The 24725-nt window shown below is 32.1% G+C and overlaps 1 protein-coding gene across 2 annotated transcripts in view; it reads left to right on the top strand.

Annotated features, from left to right (window-relative positions):
* Positions 1 to 24725, top strand: part of IBTK (inhibitor of Bruton tyrosine kinase) — a 70339-nt gene that overhangs the window by 33732 nt on the left and 11882 nt on the right. For both annotated transcript variants that reach the window (XM_081139983.1, XM_081139984.1), the window contains exons 17-26: positions 4504 to 4605; positions 6714 to 6831; positions 9325 to 9385; positions 9938 to 10062; positions 11465 to 11577; positions 15098 to 15246; positions 16975 to 17138; positions 18552 to 18644; positions 19186 to 19329; positions 23469 to 23618. In XM_081139983.1, coding sequence (XP_080996109.1) covers positions 4504 to 4605; positions 6714 to 6831; positions 9325 to 9385; positions 9938 to 10062; positions 11465 to 11577; positions 15098 to 15246; positions 16975 to 17138; positions 18552 to 18644; positions 19186 to 19329; positions 23469 to 23618 — 1219 coding nt within the window. The remainder of the gene's footprint in view (positions 1 to 4503; positions 4606 to 6713; positions 6832 to 9324; positions 9386 to 9937; positions 10063 to 11464; positions 11578 to 15097; positions 15247 to 16974; positions 17139 to 18551; positions 18645 to 19185; positions 19330 to 23468; positions 23619 to 24725) is intronic.

Here is a 24725-nt window from a genome sequence, read left to right as displayed (position 1 = left end):
TTGTAGTATAACTTGATCTCTGGTATTGTGATCCCTCCAACTTTGTTCTTCTTTCACAAGATTACTGTGGTTATTCAGGGTCTTTTTTGGTTCCATATAAATTTTCAAAGTGTTTGTTCTAGGTCTGTGAAATATGCTGTTGGTATTTTAATAGGGATTGCATTGAATTTATAGATTGCTTTGGGTAGTATGGACATTTTAATGATGTTAATTCTTCCAATCTATGAACATAGTATATTTTTCCATTTGTTTATGTCATCCTCTATTTCTTTTTTCAGTGTCCTGTAGTTTTCTGAGTACAGGTCTTTTACATCTTTGGTTAAGTTTATTCCTAGGTAACTTATTTTTTTAGTTGAAATGGTAAATGGGAATTTTTTTTAGTTTCTCTGAGAGTTCATTATTGGTGTATAAAAATGCCATTGATTTCTGGGTGTTAATTTTGTATCCTGATACCTTGCTGAATTCATTTATTAAATCTAGTCTTTTTTTGGTGGAGTTTTCAGGATTTTCTGTGTACAATATCATGTCATCTGCAAATAATGACAGTTTTGTTTCCTCATTTCCAATTTGGATGCCTTTCATGTTTTCTTCTTGTCTGATTGCTGTGGCTAGGACTTCCAGTACTAAGTTGAATAAGAGTGGTGAAAGTGGACACCCCTGTCTTGTTCCTGTTCTTAGGGGAAATGGTTTTAGTTTTTGCCCATTGATTATGATGTTGGCTGTAGGTTTGTCATATATGGCCTTTATTATGTTGAGGTATGATCCCTCTATTCCCACTTTGCTGAGAGTTTTTATCAGAAATAGGTGCTGGATTTTGTTGAATGCTTTTTCTGCATCTATTGATATGATCATCTGATTTTTGTACATTTGTAGGAATTTATCCAATTGTTCTAGATTTTCCAGTTCATTAACATACAAGTGTTCACAGTAAGTAGTTTCTTATAATCCTTTGTATTTCTTTGGTATCAGTTGTAATTTCTCTCATTTATAATTTTGAGTCCTCTCTTTTTCTTAGTCCACTTAAGGGTTTGTTAATTTTGTTTATCTTTTCAAATAACCAACTCTTAATTTTGTTGATCTTTTTTTTTTTTTGTATTGTATCTAGTTCATTGATTTCTGCTGTAATTATTTCCTTTCTTCTTCTAACTATGGGCTTCATTTGTTCTTTTTCTTGTTCTTTGTTGTGTAAAAAGTCTTAAGGTTGTTCTTTTGAATTCTTTTTTATTAAGGCATTTATCAGTGTAAACTTTCTTGTTAGAACTTTTTTTGCTTTATATCAGTTTTTGGTATGTTGTGTTTCCATTTTCATATGTCTCAAAAGATATTTTTTTTTGCTTTCTCTTTAATTTTTTTTGACTTACTGGTTGTTTAGGACTGTGTTGATTAATTTCCACATATGTGAATTTTCCAATTTTTCTCCTGTTCTATTTTTTTTTTATTTTTGTGGTGGCCTAACATATCTCTTCTGTATAATGTTTAGTGTGCACTTGAGAAGAATACGTATTTGCTTCTGTTGGATAGAATGCTCTGCATATGTCTGTTAGGGCCATTTGGTCTATAGTGTTGGTCAAGTCTGCTGTGTCTCTACTGATTTTCCATCTGGATGATCTATCCATACTTGAATATGGAGTATTGAAGCCCTCCATTATTATTGTATATTGATGTCTATTTCTGCCTTTACTTCTTTTAATAGATATGTTGTATATTTAGGTTCAATGTGGTTTGTATATATCTTTATAATTGTTATATCTTATTGAGGTATTGACCCCTTTATCATTGTATAGTAACCTCTTTGTCTTTTGTGACTGTTTTTGATTTAAAGCCTATTTTGTCTGATATAAACATAGCCACTCCTGCCCTCCTTTTCTTACCTCTTTTTCCATCCTTTCACCTTCAACCTATGTGTGTCCTTAAAGGTAAAAGGAGTTGGATCTTGTTTTTTTATCCATTCACCCACTTTGTCCTTCAATTAGGATCAGAGAATCTTACCTATTTACGTTTGAAGTAATTATTGATGGGTAAGAACATACTATTGGCATTTTGTTGTTTTCTGACTATTTTGTAGTTCCTTTGTTACTATCTTCCTTGGTGGTTTAATGATGTTTTTTGTAGTGATATCCTTTTATTTCTTTCTCTTTTGTGTATCTACTATAGGTTTTTGCTCTGTGGTTATCATAAGATTTCCATATAACATCTTACAACAATATTTTAAACTAATCACAACCTAACTTCAGTTGCATACAAAACTTCTATACTTTTATTTCTACTCCCTCCTCTGGGCTATTGTTTCTTCAGATATTCTTTATACCCTTTCCCTTCTCCTTCTTGGACTCCCATATGTATCTTGGTGTGATGGATGGTATTCCATAGTTCATTTATATTCTGTTTACTTTTATTCATTCTTTTTTCTTTCTATTCGTCAGGTTGGATAATCTCATTTCTGTTTTCATTGGTACTATTGATTTCATGAGACTTTATACTTATGCTTCCTTTTAGTTTTTTAGACATAATTTCCTTTAGTTCTTTGGTCATATTTCAAATAGCTGCTTTAAACTTTTAGTTCAGCATCTTGGCTTCTCAGGGACAGTTTCTCTTGGCTGCTTTTTTTCCTATATATGAACCATACTTATATTTTTCTTTGCATCTTTCATACTTTTGTTGTTGAAAACTGAACATTTAAATAATATAATGTGGCAACTCTTAAAATCAGATTCTTCCCCTTCCTCAGGGTTTGTTGTTTAGTGTGTCCTTTTATATTTAAAGGAGTATGTTGGAACTCTCTCCCTGTCTTGTATATGGCTGCCTTCTTGTTGTGTCCTCACATGGCCTTTTGCACACTCATGCACATGCGTGTGTGTATGTGTGTGTGTGTGTAGAGGTGGGGATGGGAGAGGGAGAGATAGAGATATTTTTGATGTCTCTTAGAAGGACACTAATTCTGTCAGATCAGGGCCCTACCCTTTTTATTTTATATAATCTTAATTACTTCCTTAGAGGTCCCATCTCCAAATATAGCCACACTGGAAATTAGGGCTTTGTACATGTGAATTTTCAGGGGACACAAACATTCAGTTATAACATCTTTTTTCCTACCTGTTCTTTGTAAGTTTTCAAAATCTGTTTCTTATTTGCTCCATCCATTATCATTGTCTCAGTCAGCTTCAGTGTGAGACAATTACTGATGATTGTTTTTAATAAATGCCCCTAAGGAAGAGGCTGTTCACATTGGGTAAGCTTTGAGTAGGTCAAAGACAAGCCCTGATAGTGGGTGGGGTTTCCAGGGACCTGCCGTACAGGTCAAATAATGACTGTGTTTTGTTGTGTTTTTTAATAATGTTGTTCCACAATTGTTCTGTCTCCTCCAGGGGCTGTAATTGTTCATTTTCACTGTGATTGCTTGGTTGGTGGTAAGATTACTGTGGAGGAGGAGAGAGGAGGGTATGCAGAGAAAAAGCTACAATGTCCCAAAACTCACTGTCTTGAGTCAGCACTCCCAAGATCATTGTAACTATTTGGCTAATTTTTAGAATTCTGAAAAAGTTGATTTGGACAATTTTTTTTGCAGTATTCTCATTGCCTTTGTGGAGGAGAGGAATTTTGAACTAGTCCGTAGTCTGCTATTCCCAATGACTTCATCTCTTCATTTTTTCTTAAGCATTTTTCCCCTTTTCTTCCTTTGGTGTTTTTGTTTTTTTCTATTTATGTCGTTATTCTGGCATGGGTTCAGGGGCATTACTTAAGGCCATTAGTACGCTGGCCAATAAGGTTATTTTAAATTAAGGAATTCCTGTAAGTTAAAAAAAAAAGTACCCTTAGATGACCAGTTTTATTATTTTTTTAAAATTTTTATTGATTTCAGAGAGAGAAAGGGAGAGAGAGAAAGAAACATCAGTGATGAGAGGGTCATTGATCAGCTGCCTCCTGCATGTCCCCTGATGGGGATAGAGCCCGAAACCCCGGTATTTGCCCTGACCAGGAATCGAACCCAGATCTCCTGGATCATATAGGTAGATGTTCAACCGCTGAGCCACGCCGGCCAGGCTAGATGACCAGTTTTAAATAAGGAAGCCTAAGAGCATTATTCACCCCTAATCCCCTTCCTCCCTCCCCGTATATGCATTTATATGTGTATGTTAACATATACCTATATTAAATTTGATGTTAAGATTTGACTTTCTTCCTTGTTTATTAATTTGAGAAATGTTTGTTTAACAATATGAGAGATTTTAAATAAGTCAGGCATTGTAATAGCCCTCTCGACTAAAAAGATCAACTCAAGTTGCCCATTTTATGGTCCTAGTGTGAAGCATTTTGGTGTATATGTTTCTAGCTTTCTATTAAAAGGTAGAAATATTGTGATATTAATGCTGTTTATCATAGTTACCATTCCAACATTTAGAAAATAATTATAATTCTCTTTTACTGTCTTAATTACTTGTTTTCCTAGGTGTTATGTTTATAAAGCAATAACAAGTGATGCTTATTTTCTTTTTTTTTTTTTAGAATCTCAAAATGTGGATTTTATTTGCAGTGTTCTTGTGGTCGCTGACCAGCTTCTCATAACTCGATTGAAAGAGATTTGTGAAGTAGCATTAACTGAAAAACGTGAGTATTTTTGAATTTGGATATTAGTATGTTTTCAGGTTGGTCCAGTATTACTGTATTTTATTGACTTTTGATGCCATTTATGGTAAAATGCACCAGTGTTCTTTTGTATCATGAAAATTGTCAAAACATTTAAATGATTTCATGTCATCATTTGTAAGCATATCCTTATTTCAGAGATATTAATATGTGAAAATATGTACATCTTAGAATTGCAATATGTTTTTAAAAATGTCACAAAACTTGGAATAATAAAGATGGTGTGACATTTATTTTGGAATTTCAAGGGTAAGTTTGGAAGCAGAAATTTTTACCCTTGCCCTGGTCTTGGCTGTAAGTCTGTTTAGCTACCCATTTCCTACTCTTTGTTGGATGTTTATGTAACGGTCCCACTAATATATTTGGTCAAAACACATCTCTTTTCTCTTAATTTCTTTCTCTGTTCATTATTTCAGTTAATTGCATGTCTTTTCTCCTGAACACTCAACTTTGAAACTGCAAGTTGCTTTTTGTTATTTTGTTCCTTATACCAGATTCTTTTAGATGTCAAAATTGATTCATCTTAACTGAGTTGATCACGTTTCTCCCACCTTTATATTCCCTCTGTGACCATGCTAGTTGAATTCACTTTTTCCCATCTTTTCTGTATAATGTAGTATTTTAAGTCCTTTTTCTGTCTTCTAATTTCTCTTTAATCTTTCTGGAGGAACTAATTATATCTCCCCTGTTCAAATATTTTTAATTGCTTATTCTAGGATAAAGGTTACATTTCCTTAGCCTGATACAAAAGTTTTGTGTCTCCTTCATTGCCACATTACCACTTAAAGGAAGTGTGATTTCCTGTCAAGTTTTTCTAATCTGTATTTGCTAGTAGTTTGTTTTAGCTCTAGTGTCCTATTTATACGCTTTTCTTTAGCTCTGGGTTATCAAAAAGAGATCATCTCTGATTTTTTAAGCAAGAAAAGGGAAATATGAGTAAAATAAAGGAAGCAACATTCAGTAGGTATAAAGTATAGATGACATTTTTAGTTGTTCTATTCACTTTCCTGGTATCCCTTGGATATTTTTTTTCTTGGCCCCTGCTGCACAGTTGCCTTTATTAATGACTTCCTCAATCTTCCTAGAACCTAGCAAGATAATGGTTTGGTCTCTAGTTATTGGGCAATCCTTGTTCCCAACTGAACAATTCTAAAATCGTTATATGATCCATTTTAATTTCCTTGAAGTGGGAGACTATGGATTAAGCAATCATTAGTTGAAACTAGGTTAGTCTAGCGTGAGATGGAGACGATTATTGCTTGCAGTTATACCTTTTGACAGTTATAAGGGAGAAAGAAAAGAAATGGTGGAAGCCTGGTGTAGAAGACATTTGTGTTTCTCTTTTGGCCATGACTTAGAGTAAATAAGAAAAAGAATGGAGAGGTTCGGGAAGGCAAAGTTACATGCTAGGTAGGTAGGATATTCTGGGACAGTCTTCTAGCAAAACATCATATATAAAGTTACTAGCATTATAAGAAAATGTAGAATCTTTTGTACAGTATGCCAGATTCTGCACTGCCATGAACTATATCGTAAGATATAGATGTACGCATTTTTCCAAATATATTGTATGTGTGTATACATACAGATATTCCCACATAAATTGATAGATTACTCAACATAAATATATTTTACAGAATGATTTCTCATAGTCTTAAAAATAGCTTTAGTTTTATAGAAGAGAGAATTACTATTCCGGGCTATATAAATGAAAAGAAAAGCTGTTTATCAATGAAAGTTAAAAATATTCTAAAATTATTAGGTGCAAAATTGTCAATTCTTATGTATTTGCTTTTAGGTGACACTGTAATGCACCTTCTCCATTTTCTTTGCTTAAAAAAATTTTTTGTGCTTATTTTTTCTCATAACCAATCATTTAAAATTATTTTGGCATATTAGGATGAAAAATGAGTTCTATATTTGCCCTTATATAAGTTATTTTTAGCAAGAAACTATCAATTTTTCTTGTTCTAAATGTTTAAACTTGACAACTTTAGACATAAGTATATTTCATTTTCTGTAGTAACATGCCTTTCATCTCATTTTGCATGTATTTTCTTCCTTTATAGTTACACTCAAGAATGCGGCTATGCTACTAGAATTTGCAGCAATGTATAATGCTGAGCAATTGAAACTATCTTGTTTACAGTTTATAGGACTGAATATGGCAGCTTTACTTGAAGCAAGGTAGGTTGGTGCATATATTATATGATCGTTGCAAAAGCAATTATTTATAAACAATAGCAGTTATATTGGTAATTTAAAAGTGAATAATGATAAATTACAGCTTTGTAGAAAAAAAAAAGTAAGAGGATTTATTCATTCCATGAACATTTGAGTGCCTACTATATGCTAGCTGTTGATAAGGTACAACAATGAACAAAATAGACAAAATCCTTACTCTCAGTGGAGCTTACATTCTGGTTGGAGAGTTGTGGAACAATATTATCACAAGTATATTTTTTATATGTATGTATATCTCTTTGCTTGTTTAGGTTGATTTGTAACTATGTAATTGTGAACTTGGCTTTTGGAAACTATCTGTAATACTAGTAATTACTTTACATGAAAGCATGCATAAAATTTGTTGCTGGTTGATTTCTATTTTCTCTATGTATTTATTCTCTTTAAGACATTTCCTGTCAAACTTAGGCTGCAAGGGGTGGTCTGAAAAATTCATTTCCTCTAGTTTGTTACAAGCTGATAGGTGTGTTGAAGGCTTTACATAGAAATCAATGTGTAATGAAATGTTTCTTATGAAAAATGACACATGTTACATAAAAAATCAGCTAAATATATATACCCTGTTTTGTAAGTTAATATTTCATATTATGAGAATTACCTGGATGGAAATTATTTGATATATGTTAATGATGTAGGAGTCATAGACATTTTAGAATTAGAAGGATGTTGGAAATTTCATTCTATTTTCAGTTGTTTTAGCAGTGGAATTTTTAATGAAATAAATTTACAGATTTTTTTTCTAATAAAGTCAAAATGTATTACATTTAACTCACTATACAGTCAATGGTGAGAAAAATGAGTGTTTTGGTGAACAAAAATTTGAGATTAGCAATCTTAGTGTCATTTTGCATTTTTAAAGCTTTGGTATCCAGTTTATTTCTGTATTTTATGTTATTCATAATAACAACCAATACTGCCATAATTTTTAATGGTGGTAATAAAAATTATTAATGATAATAAATTCTAATGTGCCAGGCAGCATTCTAAAAGTATTACAGAGGTACAGTTAATTTCATGAAAACCTTATGAATTAGACTCTGTTTATATATTCATATTAAAGATAAAAAACCCAGGAAACTTTTTTTTGTAAAGAATCAAGAAAACCTTAACCTATATAATTTATTTTAAATAACAGTTTTTGATAACTCACCTTTCAAATTCAGGATAATCTTTAATGAAACTAATTCCAGAACTGATTGAAATAAAAGTGTTTTGCTAACAGATTTTTAATAATTGCCCGTTAGGGTTCAATTTAGAGGAAATGCTATTTTGGCAGTTTATTGCTTTGTTATTTTGTAAATAATGTTTTTCAAGTACAAATTAATGTTATGGGATATTAGACAATGTCATTTGAAAATGCCTCTGGAATTTTTGTGTGAGAGCCTAGCTAGAATTTCAGAAGAAGAATTTCTTTGCTAACATTACAGTAGTAATCTAATCATAGAAATTTTTAACCAAATTAAGCTCATTCAATTTGTCAGATAGGAATCAGCCAAAATGTAAAGTAAGCACCACACCTATCTAAACTATATTGGAAAATGATGAGTCATACTACTATTGTTCAATTATTAGGTTGTGGTAAGTGCATCAGCTGAACTATTAGTATAAAGGATGGCACATAGCGTGATTATGTCTGTACTAATGCAATTTTACATGAGTAGATATGTATAACTTGCATTAAACCAAAGATTTGTACAAACTTGGCCATTCCTAATCAAATATGTGTTTGCTAGAAAAAGTGCAAATAAATGTGCACAGAAAAGGAGGGCACACTAATATTGACACAGCTTCACAAGTTAATTATCTTCAAAATGTTAAAACTGGTATGGTACTCATATGAATGTGCAAGTTGTTTTAGATTAATTGTAAAAATAGTTTAAAACATATTTCGGAATATAAACTTTGATTTAAATTTTTACTGATGCCTTAAAGTACATCTTTGGAACCTGAGTTTCTTAAAATCTACTTTGAATCCTATTGGTCTAGTCTGAATGTCATTTTGCACGTGAATATACTAAAGCCCAGAGAGGTAAAGTGAGTTGCTCAAGGTCATGCAGGTAATTGGTAGCAGTGATAATTCTAGATAAAATTTAGGTATCCTGATAGGCTATTGTTCTATCAGTATAAGCACTCCTTCAAAGATTATTGTGGAAAACGAAAGTTGAAAAATGAATATGTACTTGCTATTTCATTATGATAGAAAAGATTTTTCTATCACTTATAAGAGTTGCTTGAGTTTTATGTAAAATATTTGTCTAGTGTGTTCATGCTGTTTAATATATAACTGTGCATACTTCCTAAAAGAATTTGTAACAGCTAGATATTAATATTTTAAGAATATACTTATTCAGCAATATAAAATATCTCTATATATTTGAAAATTTTGACAGGTATTAAGTTACTTGAGTGTTAATGTAAAATTTTGTATCTTGTTAGGTCTCTTGATGTTTTAAGTGTTGGTGTTTTGAAGGATCTTTCTGCATTTTACCGAAAAATGGTAAGGTTTATGTGTTTTCTTTTAATGATATTATTTAAAGCAGTATATTAGGTCAGACTTCTCAATGGAATAATTTCCTAGTGAATTCTAATACATTAGCATCATTTAGAAAATAGGACTTAGTATTTCTTTACAGATCCCATAGATAATTGAAATTAAAGATAGTTAATGATAAGATCTTTTAATTCCTTTATAAAGTTATTGAAAGCTTCAGAGTCTTACATTATTTTTTATTTACCAAGGGTCAGGACAGTGCAAAAACATGGATTTTTGTGATCCCTAACAAATAGATTTATTTGTATTTTTAATAAAGGGGAGACTTTTTTGTCAAGGTTTTCTTTATTTAAAAATTTTTTTAAAAAATTTTTACGACTTAATGGAATAAACTTTTAATCTAATCAACCCCCTGATTTAAATTTAGAAAGCCATTAGGCATTCTAGACTTTCTCTAGTTTATGTCACCACATAGTAAAACAAATAGGACATTATAGCAATCTTTCAAGAAATCTTTATAAATTGTGTATTTAAAAGGTGACATCTTTTTTTCTGTAGATTCCAGCAATGGATAAAAGAGTCATCACACCATATCAAGATGGACCAGATATTAGCTATTTGGAACTAGTAGAAGATGGAGATATTTTTTTGAAAGAAGAAATAAATACTGAACAAAGTTATTCGTAAGCTCTATTTCCTTTTTTTCTTCTCCCCACCTCCCCATTCCAGATCTTGGACACTTTTATATTGATATTGAAAAAAAAATTGAGAAACCTGACATAAGACATGTATTTATGCTCATTCTTATCCTTGGTTTAGTACAAAGTAAGTGAATAATTTATATTTGCAGATATAACAAAATTACCTATGAATATGAAAGGAATGTAGCCTTCAGGTTAAACATGTTGGGTTGAATTAGTGTATTTATCTTAACTACCTTCCCAAACCCTGCTGAGGTTAAAGAAATAAAAAAGGCATAATGTGCTAAAGCTCAGAGAACAGGAAAGGAGAAGACAGTAGTTAGGAGACTTTGACAGTTTTAGAAGTTGGAAAGAGTTGCTTGAGCAGTAATGATTTAGAACAGGAAAAAACTAAAACATAATTCTGGAAAGGCTTAAGAATGAGCACTTCCAGCTTTATGAAGACCAGAGTTAGTGGTTGGATTTGGAAAAGAGCATTGATTTCTTTATGATCCTCATTCAACCAAGTGATTTTCACTTCCCCACCTTGGTATGAAGACTAGATTCCTCTTTATAGTGAACCAAAGTATCCCAGGTTCTAGGTAACATCCCAGTACTGGGACCAACCATTTAACAAGCCTTGCTTAGAATTTCCAATTAATGGCTTAGATTTACTTATCAACTGCTAACAGAATTACTTCTTCTTGGTAAATGACCTGTTGAACAACCAGTCTTCAGTTGTTCAACTCATTTACTATATATATATATGTTGTGGTGTCATGTTTGTGTAGTAACTTACTATGTAGCTCACTGAAAAACTGCTCTTGGGTTCCAGATATGTTCTTCTTCTTTTTTTTAAATCCCTTTTCTAGAGTTTGGTAGCACTTAGGATACTTGGCTGTTTAAATTATAAAATTATTAGCATTGACAAATATGTTATCCTTTACAAAATAGTATTCACAGCTGATTTGTATAACTGTTGAATTATATAATGAGATCTGTAATTTTTAGTTAAAAAAAGGTAGTTGTCCTTATAGGTAATTTTATTTTCCCTTTCTTGATTAATACTACTTATTCTAGGGGATGAAGCATTCCTTGGAATGCTTTAAAAGTTATCAGCAAATATTTCTCATTCAAGATTGTAGTTTGTGAACATTTGCAGTATTTTACTTTTCAAAGAATTTTCTTGTATACCATCTTGTTTCTAACTTTCACAGAAATGCTAGAGTCAGAATAAGTAATAGTATCACACTGAGGTTCAGTGAAATTGAGTAACTGGCCCCAGACTACATAGATAAATGTGACTATAGTATGTATATCCTTATGTGTTTTATCAACATGCATAGTTCTTCTCTTTCATCTTAACTTGTTTTTTAAAAAGTGACTTTTCTGTGCTTTTTCCTAGGGAAAGTATGTTCAAGAAGGCCAAAACAAAAGCAAAAAAGAAGCCACGTAAGCGTTCAGATAGTTCTGGAGGTTATAACCTTTCCGATATTATTCAGAGCCTACCATCTACAGGTTAGTGGAAAGTGTTTCAGGATGTATTTCTGGATATAACCTTTCATGTCTCTATTATCTAATTCATTTAACATGTATTAAATACTATTATATGTTATTTTCTGGGGCTGCTGAAATAGAAAATTGTCTTAGGGTGTCTACAGAGTGTGATAGTATTTGTGATAAGTGCTCTGAAGTTTGCTGTGGGACACGCAAAGTAGTCTGAGAAGATAGGAAGGATCTCTTAGTGGAAAGTGATACCTGAGTTGGATCTTGAAAAATGAAGAGAATTTAGCCCAGAAAAGGAGGCAGGTAGATATACCTACTAAGAGAAGGGGGTAATATGTTCCCAAGCCTAGATGCAATAGAAAGAACTGCACATTTCTTGTATATATAGTTCAGCATGGCCCAGCCATTTAGGGTGTGTGCAGATAGGAGATAGGTTAGAGAGGGTCATATTTTGGAGGTATTGCATGCTAAACCAAGGTATTTGGATTTTATTCTGAAGACTGGTTAGCTATAAATGGATTTTTAAGGCAGGGTGTGACTAGATAAGATTTATGCTTTTAGAAAGACCACTGTGTCCAGTGGCATGGAAGGTTAGCAGAGGTGGGCTAAACATGACAGATACTGTTATCTCATGGATTGAGTTTGTATTTATCAGTGCTCTGAGGGAGATGTCAAGTGAGATGCCATTCATGTGCATAAGGAGGTATATAATCCAGTAGTAGAATATAACACATTTTCTATCTAGGCATTATGTTAGCCTGTTTGAAAGTAAAGGTTATGTAGTTATTTTTTAAAAAGTTTTCCTGGTTTTTTATTTTGAAAATATTTAACTTGAAAAGATGGAAGAAAAATACCATAAACACCTTATACCCTTCATCTGCATTTATTGTTAACCTCTAACCACATTTGCTTTTTCTTGTAGTCTTTCTGTTGCATGCCCTCTTCCCTCATCCTCCAAACATTCTATACACACACTTTTTTAACTGATACACTTGGAAGTAAGTTGTAGACATGACATTTCCCCCCAAACTTTTATATGAATCTCCTAAGAATATTCTCCTACACAACCACAATGCCATTATCACATCTAAGACAATTTAATTCATTAATATTATTTAGTAATAGTCTATATCCAGATTTCCCTAGTTGTCCAAAAATGTTTTTATAGCCTTTTTTGTTTTAGCCTTTAAAAAAATCTAGTATCCTATCAAGATTGACTTTGCCTTTTCTTAATATCTCTGTAGTATCTTTTAACTAAGAGTAGCACCCTTCATACCATTTTGTTTTGTTTTGTCTTGAAAAGTTCAGGCCAGTGGTTTTATAGACTGTCTCCCATTCTAGATTCAGATTAAACTGTCTAAATTTTAATGATTTCTTTAGATAAAAATATAAAGTATGACTATAAAATAATGAGATTACAGTATGATTTTCAAAAACAGTAGGTATGTCTATAGCAGTAAGATATAACCTAATACAGTTGCTATCAGCATATTTTCATAGTCAACCTTATTACAAGCAGCTTTGAAAAATACAACTGCACATTGTTTTGTGTTCAATAAAATATTATAAAAAAGGTGCTTAGTAAAGATCATAGGAGCCTGGCCAGGCGTGGCTCAGCAGTTGAGCTTTGACCTTGGATCCAAGTGATCGGGGTTTGATTCCTGGTCAGGGCACATGCCCGGGTTGCAGGATTGATCCCCAGTTGGGGGTGTGCAGGGGGCAGCCAATCAATGACTCTCTCATCATTGATGTTTTTCTCTCTCTCTCCTTTCCTCTCTCTGAAATCAGTAAAGATATATAAAAAAAAATCAAAGGAATAAATAATGTAAGGAAGCTATTTTAGATAACACAAAAGATAAGCCCCGAAGAATGGTTTCCTATTTACCATATCTCCTGATTCCTATTTTAGGACCTTTAAAAATCTTAAAGTGATTTTGTGCTCTCAGTGTTGTATGAATTGCCTTTAGAAGGAGGCATAGGTTGATTGATGGAAGGATGAATAAATGGATAGATAGTTTTGAAACTATTTTCCAGTTACTTTAAAAGACTTATGGAAAAGTAGATACTTCGTTTGTTTTAAATAATGTTATTGTTAGCACATGCATTAGTCTTAACATTTCAGAGCTGTAAGAGACTTTAGTAATGAACTAATTTATATCTGTCCCTTCCTTTAAACTTGAGGAAACAGGCTCAGAAAACTTAAGTGATTCAAGGTAGTGACCAACAGAAATAGATTTATTTTCTGATTCCAATTTTATATTCTTCCTGCTGTACCACTCTTTCTTTGGCAAAACAGATAATGATTGAAAGGTTAAATTTAATTGGGGGCCAAAAAGATCCATTCTGGAAGAAAATTTGAGTTATGAGGCAAATTACATCAAGGACAGTTGTACATAGGCTTAACATTTATTTGCATTGACGTTTAAAGTTAGACGAGACATTTTGTGAAAAAAAATTTTTTTTTTACCCGAAACAACTATTGGCCACTTTAGTCATCCTTTTTATTTATTAGACTTATTCTGATTGGCTTTTCAGAGAATTTCAGTATTAAATAATGCTCTCTTAAATAAAAATTTGCCTCACTTAAAAATATTTAAAATATTGTGGTCAAAAAATATTTGAATGTTAGTTTCAAACTCTGTCTTAGCAATGATTACCACAAAAGAGGCATATATCTTGTCAAGGTGATTTACATTCAAAAGAATAACACTTATTAGAATATATAAGAGATTGTATATTTTGTTTTTAAATCAATTGCACAACTTTTAGTTACAGCCCATAAAATGTGTTTATTTTGGTTATTTTGCTGCTTCATTTAGATTGTACTAAATTTGAAATATGTGATAAACACACATGAACTGAAGCAAAAGTTTACTTTTTATTCTGTTTATATTTGATATGATTCTGATCTGCTAATGAATCTGGATACCAGGTATGGCAGGGAAACAAGTATTTAGCTTACGAGAAGAAATGGTATATACATTTCATAACAACTCTTTGGCTTTAGGTAATAAGCTCATTAAAAATAGCTCTTAATCCACAGATTTTTTCTTTTATTAATTTTTTTTTTTTTGCAGAAGGAATCCTTCAAACAGACCACAATTGGCTTCAGCAAAGCCTGTGCTACTGGGCCAGTCCCACTCTGTGTGGGTGCAGAGACCTCTACAGAGAGATAGAAGGGAAAGGGCAAGGGACTGGAGTTTATTAATTTTGTCTTTTTTATTTTTATGTGGAAGAAAAAAGTTCAGAATCACTTTTTAAAGCAGATTTCAAAGAACTGTCTTCCTTGGGATCATTGCATAATTGGTATATAATTGAAGCTGTTGTTTTAAGTCTAAATTTTAAATCTCCTTTTCAGGTTTCATTTTAACTGATTTCTTTTTTTACCTTGAATTATAAGATTTTGGCATAGTGGCTATAATTTAAGTATGGATAAGTGGAAGCTTTTGGTTTTATTTGGTTTACTGAATGTAATACATATATATTTAATGTATATATCTTTAAAAATATATATTTTAAATTTACCTTTTAGGATTATTAAAGTCTGATAAGACCAATTCTGTGGAATCGCTTCCAGAACTGTTGACATCAGACTCTGAAGGAAGCTATGCAGGAGTGGGTAGTCCTAGAGATTTACAGTCCCCTGATTTCACAACAGGATTTCATTCAGATAAGACTGAGGTCTGTTTTTACTTATATTAAAAGAATTAATATATTCTTTTCTTAACTTCAAAGTTTAGGTCTATAGGCAGTTTATCTTTAGTATTATGTTATTTTTACCTTAAAACACTGTCCTGGTTGGTTAATAATAAAATAACATTAATGACATAATATGTGTAGTTAGTTTTCTCAGATTTGCATAATGTTGCCAGATTTAAAGATTTTAATGGCAGTTTTGAGCACTTTTTGATGTTTTATTTCTAATCTTTCTGCAACTAAAATCCATGGAAAATATGCTTTATAGCTATGTCAGTTAACACCACCTAAAAATTGTCAAAGGAAAGTGATTTGAATGTACGCCTAATTTCAAATCCTGCAGTCTTTTCTCTATGATGTTAACTGAAGCAATACACTCTGGAATGGAGTTCTCCTAATCTATCACAATTTGTTAAAATGCAGAATTCCTAGTCTGGTCAACTCTGGGGAGGTCATTTTTTAGACATCTCGTAACATTTTATTCCATAATTGTTAGTCCACTGAATGTTAGTCTACAGGGAAGGAAAATGTCTAATTTATTAGATAATGACTCATTTTTTTCTAACTCCTACACACACGCATATTAGAACTAGAATTCCTGAGACAATGAAAAGTTTACCCTTTCTTAGAATCTTCTAGGCCTCAAGGGTTGATTAAAAAAATTGTTTTTTTTTAAATGTAGGGTAGAAATTGGGAGGCAGTTCATATTAACACGAGGATTGGTCTGTAATGCAGTTGAGGTTTAAAGGAAGATTAAAAGCATGCTGTGAATGTCTGGCAAGAATATAAGAATCTGTCTTGGCAGTGGAAATACAATTTTAATGACTTCCTTGACCTTTGGTAGTAGCAATAGCTTTAGGGTTTCTTCTGAAGTGTCAGTATTGAGTTAGCCCTAGCTGGTTTGGCTCAGTGGTTAGAGTGTTGGCCTGAAGAGTCCTGGGTTTGATTCTGGCCAAAGTCATGTACCCCGGTTGCAGGCAACCAATTGATGTGTCTCTCTCTCTTCCCCTTCCACTCTCCCTGAAAAGCAGTGGAAAAAATACCCTCAAGTGAGGATTAAAAAAAAAAAAGAAAAAATATTTTAGTTTAATTTTGTTTTGAGTAGTTTATATTCAGAGTAAATTATACATTTTTACTAAACTTTCATTTATTTTGTCTCATATTAAAGTCATAGACTTTAATTTTTTTTTTTAATCCTCACCTGAGGGTATATATTTTTTTAAATTGATTTTAGAGAGAGAGGAAGAGAGAAACATTGATTGGTTGCCTCCTGTATGCGCCCCTACTGGGGATCAAACTGAAACCTAGGTATGTGCTCTGACTGGAAATCCAACTGTACCCTTTTGGGGTACAGGATGATGCTCCAACCAAGCCACTCTGCCAGGGCTGTGGACTTTAATTTTGAAGTTACTGCTTCATATCTTAACATTTTTGTTTAATACTCATGTAAATAGGGATTTAATATGCAAACTTCTTTTCCGAAAAATTATTCCCAAAGCTCATAATAATTGGGTTATAGTCACTGATCTGTTTTGAGAATTGGTTAAGATACTAAGCTGTGGAAGAACTGAATTAAAAATGCTAGATGATTTTTGTCATACGATTTTGCTCTTTAATATAATTTAACCACTGTTTAAGTACCAACTATGTGTTAGCTGCTCTGCTAGGAGCTTGCTTTTTTATTCACTGTTTTAAATGTTTTTTTACCCCCAGGGGAAAACAAAACCATATGTTAATGGTGCACCACCTACATATTTAAGGGAAGATTTAAAACCATGGGAAAAATCACCAATACTTAAAATATCTGTTCCACAACCCATTCCGAGTAACAGAATTGATACTTCAAGTTCTTCTAGTTGGGTTGCTGGTTCTTTCAGGTAGGATATTCATTTTGTGCCATACCTGTTAGTCTGAAAAGTACCATTAATTTTTAGTCAAATGAATATTTTTAATGAAGTACATTTAAAAATACTAATATAGATTTCTAATATGGTACACAGAAAATTACCTTAATGCATACAAATTACTAATCAGCTAAAATAGGCTCTTTTTTCCCCCCGACAAAATTTAATTGCCTTTGTATTTTCATCAGTGAATACTAGTAAATACTATCTATCACACACATACAGTGACTTGATATCATCTTTTTTATAAGGGGGTGGAGTTGTAGGGGGAGGATAGTATATATGAGTTAAAAATCCCACCCAGGAAGATCATTTTGTCATTTGAAGGCTTTATCTTTTTTTGTTTTGTTTTGTTAGCACATTAAGGGGTATTTAAGATCAATCTCACAAAATGTATTGTTATCACAGTTAATTTTCAGAGGATATTCATTTAATGCTATACTGTACTTTTAACCTATATTTTATCCATGTATTATTTATTTAGGAAAGTTGTTTAAAACGGAAGGAGTAGATAAAGTTAAAATGCAGTATTCTTTTTCTGCGCTTATTGAGCTTGTGCTTCATCGTTACATACCTACTGTGGTTTATAATATTCTAAAACTGTTAATTGACTTACCAATTATATTATTATCTGGATGATTTGTATAATTATTTTGAAATACACTGTATTTTGCACAGTTGTAACAAAGATTATTATGTCCCATTGTATGTTGCTTCATGATCTAAAGGTAATTCAGAAATTGGTCTCAAATTTTTTTGCCTAAGTAAACATTTGTGAGAACACCTAGAAGCATCTTCTAATTAATATTAGGCTATTTTTTAAACATGTTTTAAGAATAGCTTTGTGTAAAGTCAGAAAAATATATTGGCTGTTTCTAAAGATTGTAGAATTTTTTTCTCATTATGGTATAACTCCCTCTGGTGGGTCTCTAGTATTGTTGAGCATTCCCAAGTTTTCCATTAAATGTTTTTTTGTTAACATTAGAGAGTAGTAAGAATTTTTCTTTGTTAAAAATAAAAAGGAAATACAGTTTTTAAGTCCCATTCATCTTGAAGGATAAGAATTTAAATAGAACTTTGAGTCCGTTCTGCCTGAGTTAGATAAGTTATGAATCTTTCTATTGCTTGGCTTTTTTTTTTCCTTTAAGAGTTTCAGTTATATTACTTACCGTTATGACTTTGGATGCATTTTAGTAGTTATTTATGGATGTATATATAAAATTAGCTTTCATTCAAAATATCTTTTTTAACATTGGCCACAGCTGACGAAACAGACTTAACTTGTCCTTTCATTATAAATCTTATATATAATTTATAGTTTCGGTGAAGTTTGGGGGTAGTATTTTATGGATAAATGAATTGTAAGGTAACTTTTATGTCTTTTAGTCCTGTCAGCCCTCCTATCATGGATCTGAGAACCATCATGCAAATTGAAGAAAATAGACAAAAATGTGGAGCAACACCAAAGACAAACTTGGGGTTGGTTTAAAAAATACACATATATAAAAGGAAAGACCGTGTTGTAGTTGTGCCCTAAAGAACTGGAAAGCTCTGCGGGACCTTTTCTGTTATTTTTGTGCATTTATGTTAAAGTTAATTATGAGCTCTTTTCTAGGTAGTTCAGCCTCCATAACATATTTCTTAAATATATGCTAAAGATTTAGTTAATAGTCCAACTCTTGTGAAATACCATATTAAATGCCAAAAACTTGCCCTTAAAATGATCACTGTAGACTAGTTTTGATGCCAGTGTATTAGTAAGTAGCAAGCTCATATGTAGCTATTACTTGATCATTGATAGTATAAACTGATATCACTGTTGAAACTCCTGGCCATTTTCATCCAGTAATAGTAAAATCACATCACATAAACAGAAAGCAATATAATTACCTGTAATTCGTCATTAAGCAGAAATTAATGTTAATTGGTTTAATTTAATTTCTAGCAAAATGATTTCTTATGGAATTAAACTTTCTCGGAGGTAGTGAAACTAATTGGTTTAATTTAATTTAATTTCTAGCAAAGTGATTTCTCCTGGAGTTAAACTTTCTCAGAAGCAACGAAAAATGATTGCAATGACTACCAAAGAAAATAACTCAGGAGTGAATAGCATGGAAACAGCTTTAACTGCTCCTTCAAAAAACGCAAAACTAGCACATGCCTGGTATGGTCTAATTTTTAATAAATTAAGCATAGATTTGTGCATTTTAGCTTTTATGGTAGTTCTTGACTCCTAGGTCTTATTTCCCCATCTTTTAAAATATTTCATTTTCCTGTTTGCTTTTAGTTAAAAACTGTGCCTTGGGAAATAAAGACAACCTATTATTATAATTGTTTTTTACAAGTACATCATGGTTTTCAAAAGGTTTTTGTATGTAGATACATTTTTTAACTATTTTAATTAGTGTTTACTGAGAAAGCATATTAAAGGAGCATTCTTATTTTTTCATTTTCTGTAAGAAATAATATACTATTTGGGGTACCCCATAAAAAAACAAGGCCTTCTAAATTTCCATATCTTGTTTGAATAAATCATGTGTACCAGCCTCTGGCCAAACTATATTTGTAAAACACTTTTACATGCGTCATCTCATTTAATCTTTACAATAACAATCCTGACAGAGAAGCATTTTCATCACCACAAAGTGTACAACCACAGTTTAGGGATCTCAACGACGGTAAAATCACCAGAGATAAGGCAGAACTGGGATGGAAACCCAATTCTTTTTTTTTATTTTAAATATATCTTTATTGATTTCGGAGAGAGGAAAGGAGAGGGGGAGAGAGAGAGAGAGAGAGAAACATCAATGATGAGAGAGTCATTGATCGGCTGCCTCCTGCACGCCCCCGACTGGGGATTGAGCCCGAAACCTGGGTATGTGCCCTGACCGGGAATCAAACCCGGATCGCCTGGATCCTAGGTCGACGCTCAACCACTGAGCCACGCCCGGTGGGGCGGAAACCCAATTCTTAATGATCACAACACTCATACTTTGCCATCTACTCTACCACTGCCTTCAATAAGAAATCAAGACAATAACACTCCTTATAAAGTCAAAGATAACAAAGATGAGAGGAAAATGATTCATACTTTGTTTTTGTTAACATATGAGCTAAGCATCCATTCATAACAAAATTAGCTAAAAATTTTTTACCAAATTTCTGTTTACTCAATAAAGATTAAATGAACACAAACTGCTTCACATAAGATTTTTCTTAAAAAAAAAATCACCAAAACTTTAATGCATGTTAAGGAAATCAGTTAATCATGTGACCATATTACAAATTACATTATTATATAGGTAAATAATAATGGCTGGCTAACATTTATGTATTGTTTATACAATACTGATGGTGCTGTGTTAAATGTGTTCCATATATTACCTCCTGTGAAATAGGTACTGTGAAATCTTCACAATACCCTTGGAGAAATAGCTTCTGTTTTTAGCTCTTGTTTATGGACAAGTAAAGTAAGACAGAGAAAGGTTATATAACTGATCTAAGTTCACAGTGCTACCAAGTAACATATCCATGATTTAAATTCAGGCAAAGCTCACTCTAGAAACCCAGCTTAATCACTATACTCTACTGCTATGCCCACATTTAAGTCATTTACCCTAAGTAAAATCTTAGCTCATTATGAGAGAAATTTTCTTTATAGATTTATATCAGAAACATGACCTACTAAGGTATTCATGTTAAAAATACTTCTTCAAAAGGAACTTGCCTAACTTTGACTTTATCACAAAATTTTACCCTAAACACATATATACCCAAAACATAAAAAAATTTATATATGTATACAAAATAACCACTCCCCATTTCATTACCAATTCCTTTCTGCTCCCAAAAGCACACATATCTATTGGTAAACAAGGTAACTATGATGTAAAGTATAGTGTATCATTAGTCATTTGGGAACATGCTGGCAAATACTCCTGCCAGAAAATCTGCTGAATGTCTCTTGTAAGCAATTCATGTCTCTAAACAAAGAAACTTCACAGTGATGTGTATAAAAAGCACAAGTTGTAAGATTCACCCTACTAGTAATTCTGGGACTTCTAGATGTAGTGATCTACACCCTTAAAGTTATTTTTTTATAAGTCACTTATAACATCTCCTTAAGAATAAATATAGGAGATGTAACAATACTTAGAAAAGATCAAACTTGCATGTTCATCAATCATGCACAGTAGTCGTTACTTATAACATGTTTTACGCAGGTTTCCTCAAATGAGTTCTATTATTCTTTCCACTGATCATGCCATAATTTGATAGAGTGTCTGATTTCCTATGATTTTACTTTCCTAACTCATAGGCTCTGGCTATTTTCCATCAGAGCAGCCAGCGAAACTTCATGGAGAAGCATTTGTAGATATTTGTAGCCACACAAAAAATTAATCAAGATTTGTTTCTTGATTAATTTGCTAAAACAACCGTGAAAATTTTGCTTTAATGAACAAAATCCCTAGCTCTAAAAAGTTAAATAATTGAAATTAGTCTATAACTTATAGGCTAACTCTAAATGGAATTTGGAAGAATTTACATTCATAAGTCAAGCCAGGCCATAAAGACTGTGCATTCTTCCACTGAAGATTAATTTCTCCAAGTTAAACACTGGATAATGAAAAGTGACCAGCTCCCATATACACTTGGTGTTTACACATTAGATTTAAAATTCAACTGGATAGAATTTTATTTTAATGCAAGAACCAGTTATTTTTAATACTTACTGCCACACCTAACTGCAAACAGCAGGAATATAACTATATACAGGGTAGGGCAAAGTAGGTTTACATTTGTGAGTACATGAGTTTATTCTTGTATTATTAATTATTGTATTATTTTCCATCTGAACAAATGTAAACCTACTTTTGCCCTACCCTGTAGTTTATGTACTTAATCCGGGTGTGGATTTTATAGTATCTTCAAAGTATGAATTTAAACTTTTTGGGGAATTAGTTGGTCAGCATTTATAAGTGTTCACTTATTAACATGGCCATTTTGTTTTCTGAGTAAATAAAAAATGGAAAAATTAAAATTAGACTAGGAAATTGTTTACATTATGTTCATAATTTTGACTAATGTTGCAGGTTCTGAGAATGACGCTAAGGGTACAATGTAGTTCTAGTGTACGAAATAATAACTAAAGTTTCTGAATTAATTTTTCCAAGTCAGACTTTAGGAAGGAAAGAGATACTAAGCCTATTAACTGATTATATTTCTTCATATCAGAACTTCTGTGTTTTTTCTTCTTTTTCTCTTAAATAAAAACAAGTTAGTTTTGTTAAATGTGAAAATTGTGGTTAGTAACAGATTTACATAGCATTTCTCTGAATTAACTTATGTATTTAAAACAGAACCTAACATTTGATCCTCATAACTGTTATGATGGAGATGGTATTAGTATCTCCATGTTATTGATGAGGAAACTAAAGCACAGAGGTTAAGTAACTTCCCAAGATCAAAGCTAAAGATTTGAACAGGGCCAAGATTTGAACTCAGTCTAGCAACAGAGCCTGTGTGCCTAATCCTGACTACCACCCTGCAAATTCTTTTTACATTCTTGATTATAAAGTAAAGAATTGATTGCTGGATAAAAAGACTCTGATACTATACAAATCTAAGTATGAAATCTTTGGAAGCTAAAATAATCTGTGCAGGTAATTTTTAATGTTTTGCCTGTTTTTTTTGGTGGATATTGTTATAAAATACATTCCAATCTTAACTAATACTCAGAAGTATTACACCTATGTTGAGTGTAATTGATTTATGTTTTAGATTCTTTAGATCAACTTAAATTTTCTTTATTCTGTCGGTGTAAAATTATGTTTAAATTTTAAATGACTTTTTATTGAATCATATATATACTTAGAAGTATAGTTGTAAGTGTATAGGTTGATGAAGTTTTACAAACTGAACAATATTGTGCAACCAGCACTCAAATCAAGAAGTAAAATTATCAGCATTATTCAGCAGAAGTAATGTTCTCTCTGAGCTTAATTATTTAATTTATTGAGCATAGTTTTTATTATTACCTGAGGCATAGTTGTAATAGCTGTTACTAATGTCACTGCTATCATTGTGTTTGTGTTAACTTGCATTTATTGTTTTTTCTCATCACATAGTTTTGATTAGTTCATCATAGTTAACAGCAAAAAAATCTAACATTGCATTGAAAACTGTAATTATATAATTTTGTAAAATTTTTGGTCTGTATTCTCTCCATTGTGTCCTGTGATTTCCAGCAATGACCCTTTAAAAAAGTGAATGTTTTAACATGATCTCTTTTGTCTTTTACAGGGCATCTTCTCTACATTCATTTTCATCCAAGTCATTCCGGGATTTCTTAGTAGAAGAAAAAAAATCTGTTACTGGGCACAGTGCAGGAGATCATGTCAAAAAAGTTTGTGTTAAAGGAATTGAAAATCCCCAGGCTCCAAAAGTTATAAGGTAATAAAATAAATTTATAAGTTTTCTACCTTAAAATGTTCTATGGTGGTTTTATGTTCTGAAATAATCTAAGTATTTATGAGTTAGATTTTTATATATTCTTTTACAATCAGAAATAACAGGTCTTTTTTTTGAAGCTTTATTTTGGTATAATTGGCTTATAATAAAATGTATATATTTAGAGTATATAATTTGACTTTTTGGCATATGCATACAACCATTAAACCATTATCACTAACCACATTCAAGACAGTGAATATAACTCATTCTCAGAAGTTTCCTCATGGCCTTTTGTAATCCCTTCCTCTCTTTCCCATCCTGCTCCCCATGCATTTATTAACCTGCTTCTGTCAGTAGAGACTAGCTTAGTATTCTAGAGTTTTGTATCAATGGATTCATTCAGTATGTACTTTTTAAAAAAATCTGTTTTTTACTCAGCGTATGTTTTGAGATTTATTCAAGTTGTTATGTGTATTAATAGTACCTTCCATTTTATTGTTGAGTAGTATTTTATTGTATGGATATAAAACAATCAGTTTATCTGCATCTGTGATGGACCCTAGGGTGGTTCGAGTTTTTTGTCTAGCTATTTTTATTTAATATGTTTTTATTGATTTCAGAGAGGCAGGGAGAGGGAGAGAGATAGAAACATCAATGATGAGAATTATTGATTGACTGCCTCCTGCATGTCCCCTACTGGGGACTGAGCCTACAGCCTAGGCATGTGCTCTGACTGGGAATCGAACTACTACCTCTGGTTCGTGAGTTAATGCTCAACCACTGAGCCACGCTGGCTGGGCTGTCGAGCTATTTTTGATACTGGTTTTTTAAAGTTTTAAATGCATACATGTAATCTCTTAAGTGTTGTTAAACTTTGACAGTAAAAATGTTTACATCTAACTACATTTGAGTGCCACTTGTACACATATAACACAGGTGTTTTGTATCTACTACATACATAATTGTAAACAAATGCTCTAAAATAGACCTGTACTCAGAAAATTGTAAGACACTAAAGAAACCAAAGAAGATACTAATAAATGGAAGTTTATACTGTGCTCATGGCTAGGAAGAATTAACATCATTAAAATGTTCATGCTACCCAAA

The sequence above is a fragment of the Miniopterus schreibersii genome (genome assembly GCF_964146895.1).
Source record: "Miniopterus schreibersii genome assembly, chromosome: 6".
NCBI lineage: Eukaryota > Metazoa > Chordata > Mammalia > Chiroptera > Miniopteridae > Miniopterus > Miniopterus schreibersii.
Note: the sequence above shows the minus strand (reverse complement) of the source record. Positions and strands in the feature narration are given on the sequence as shown.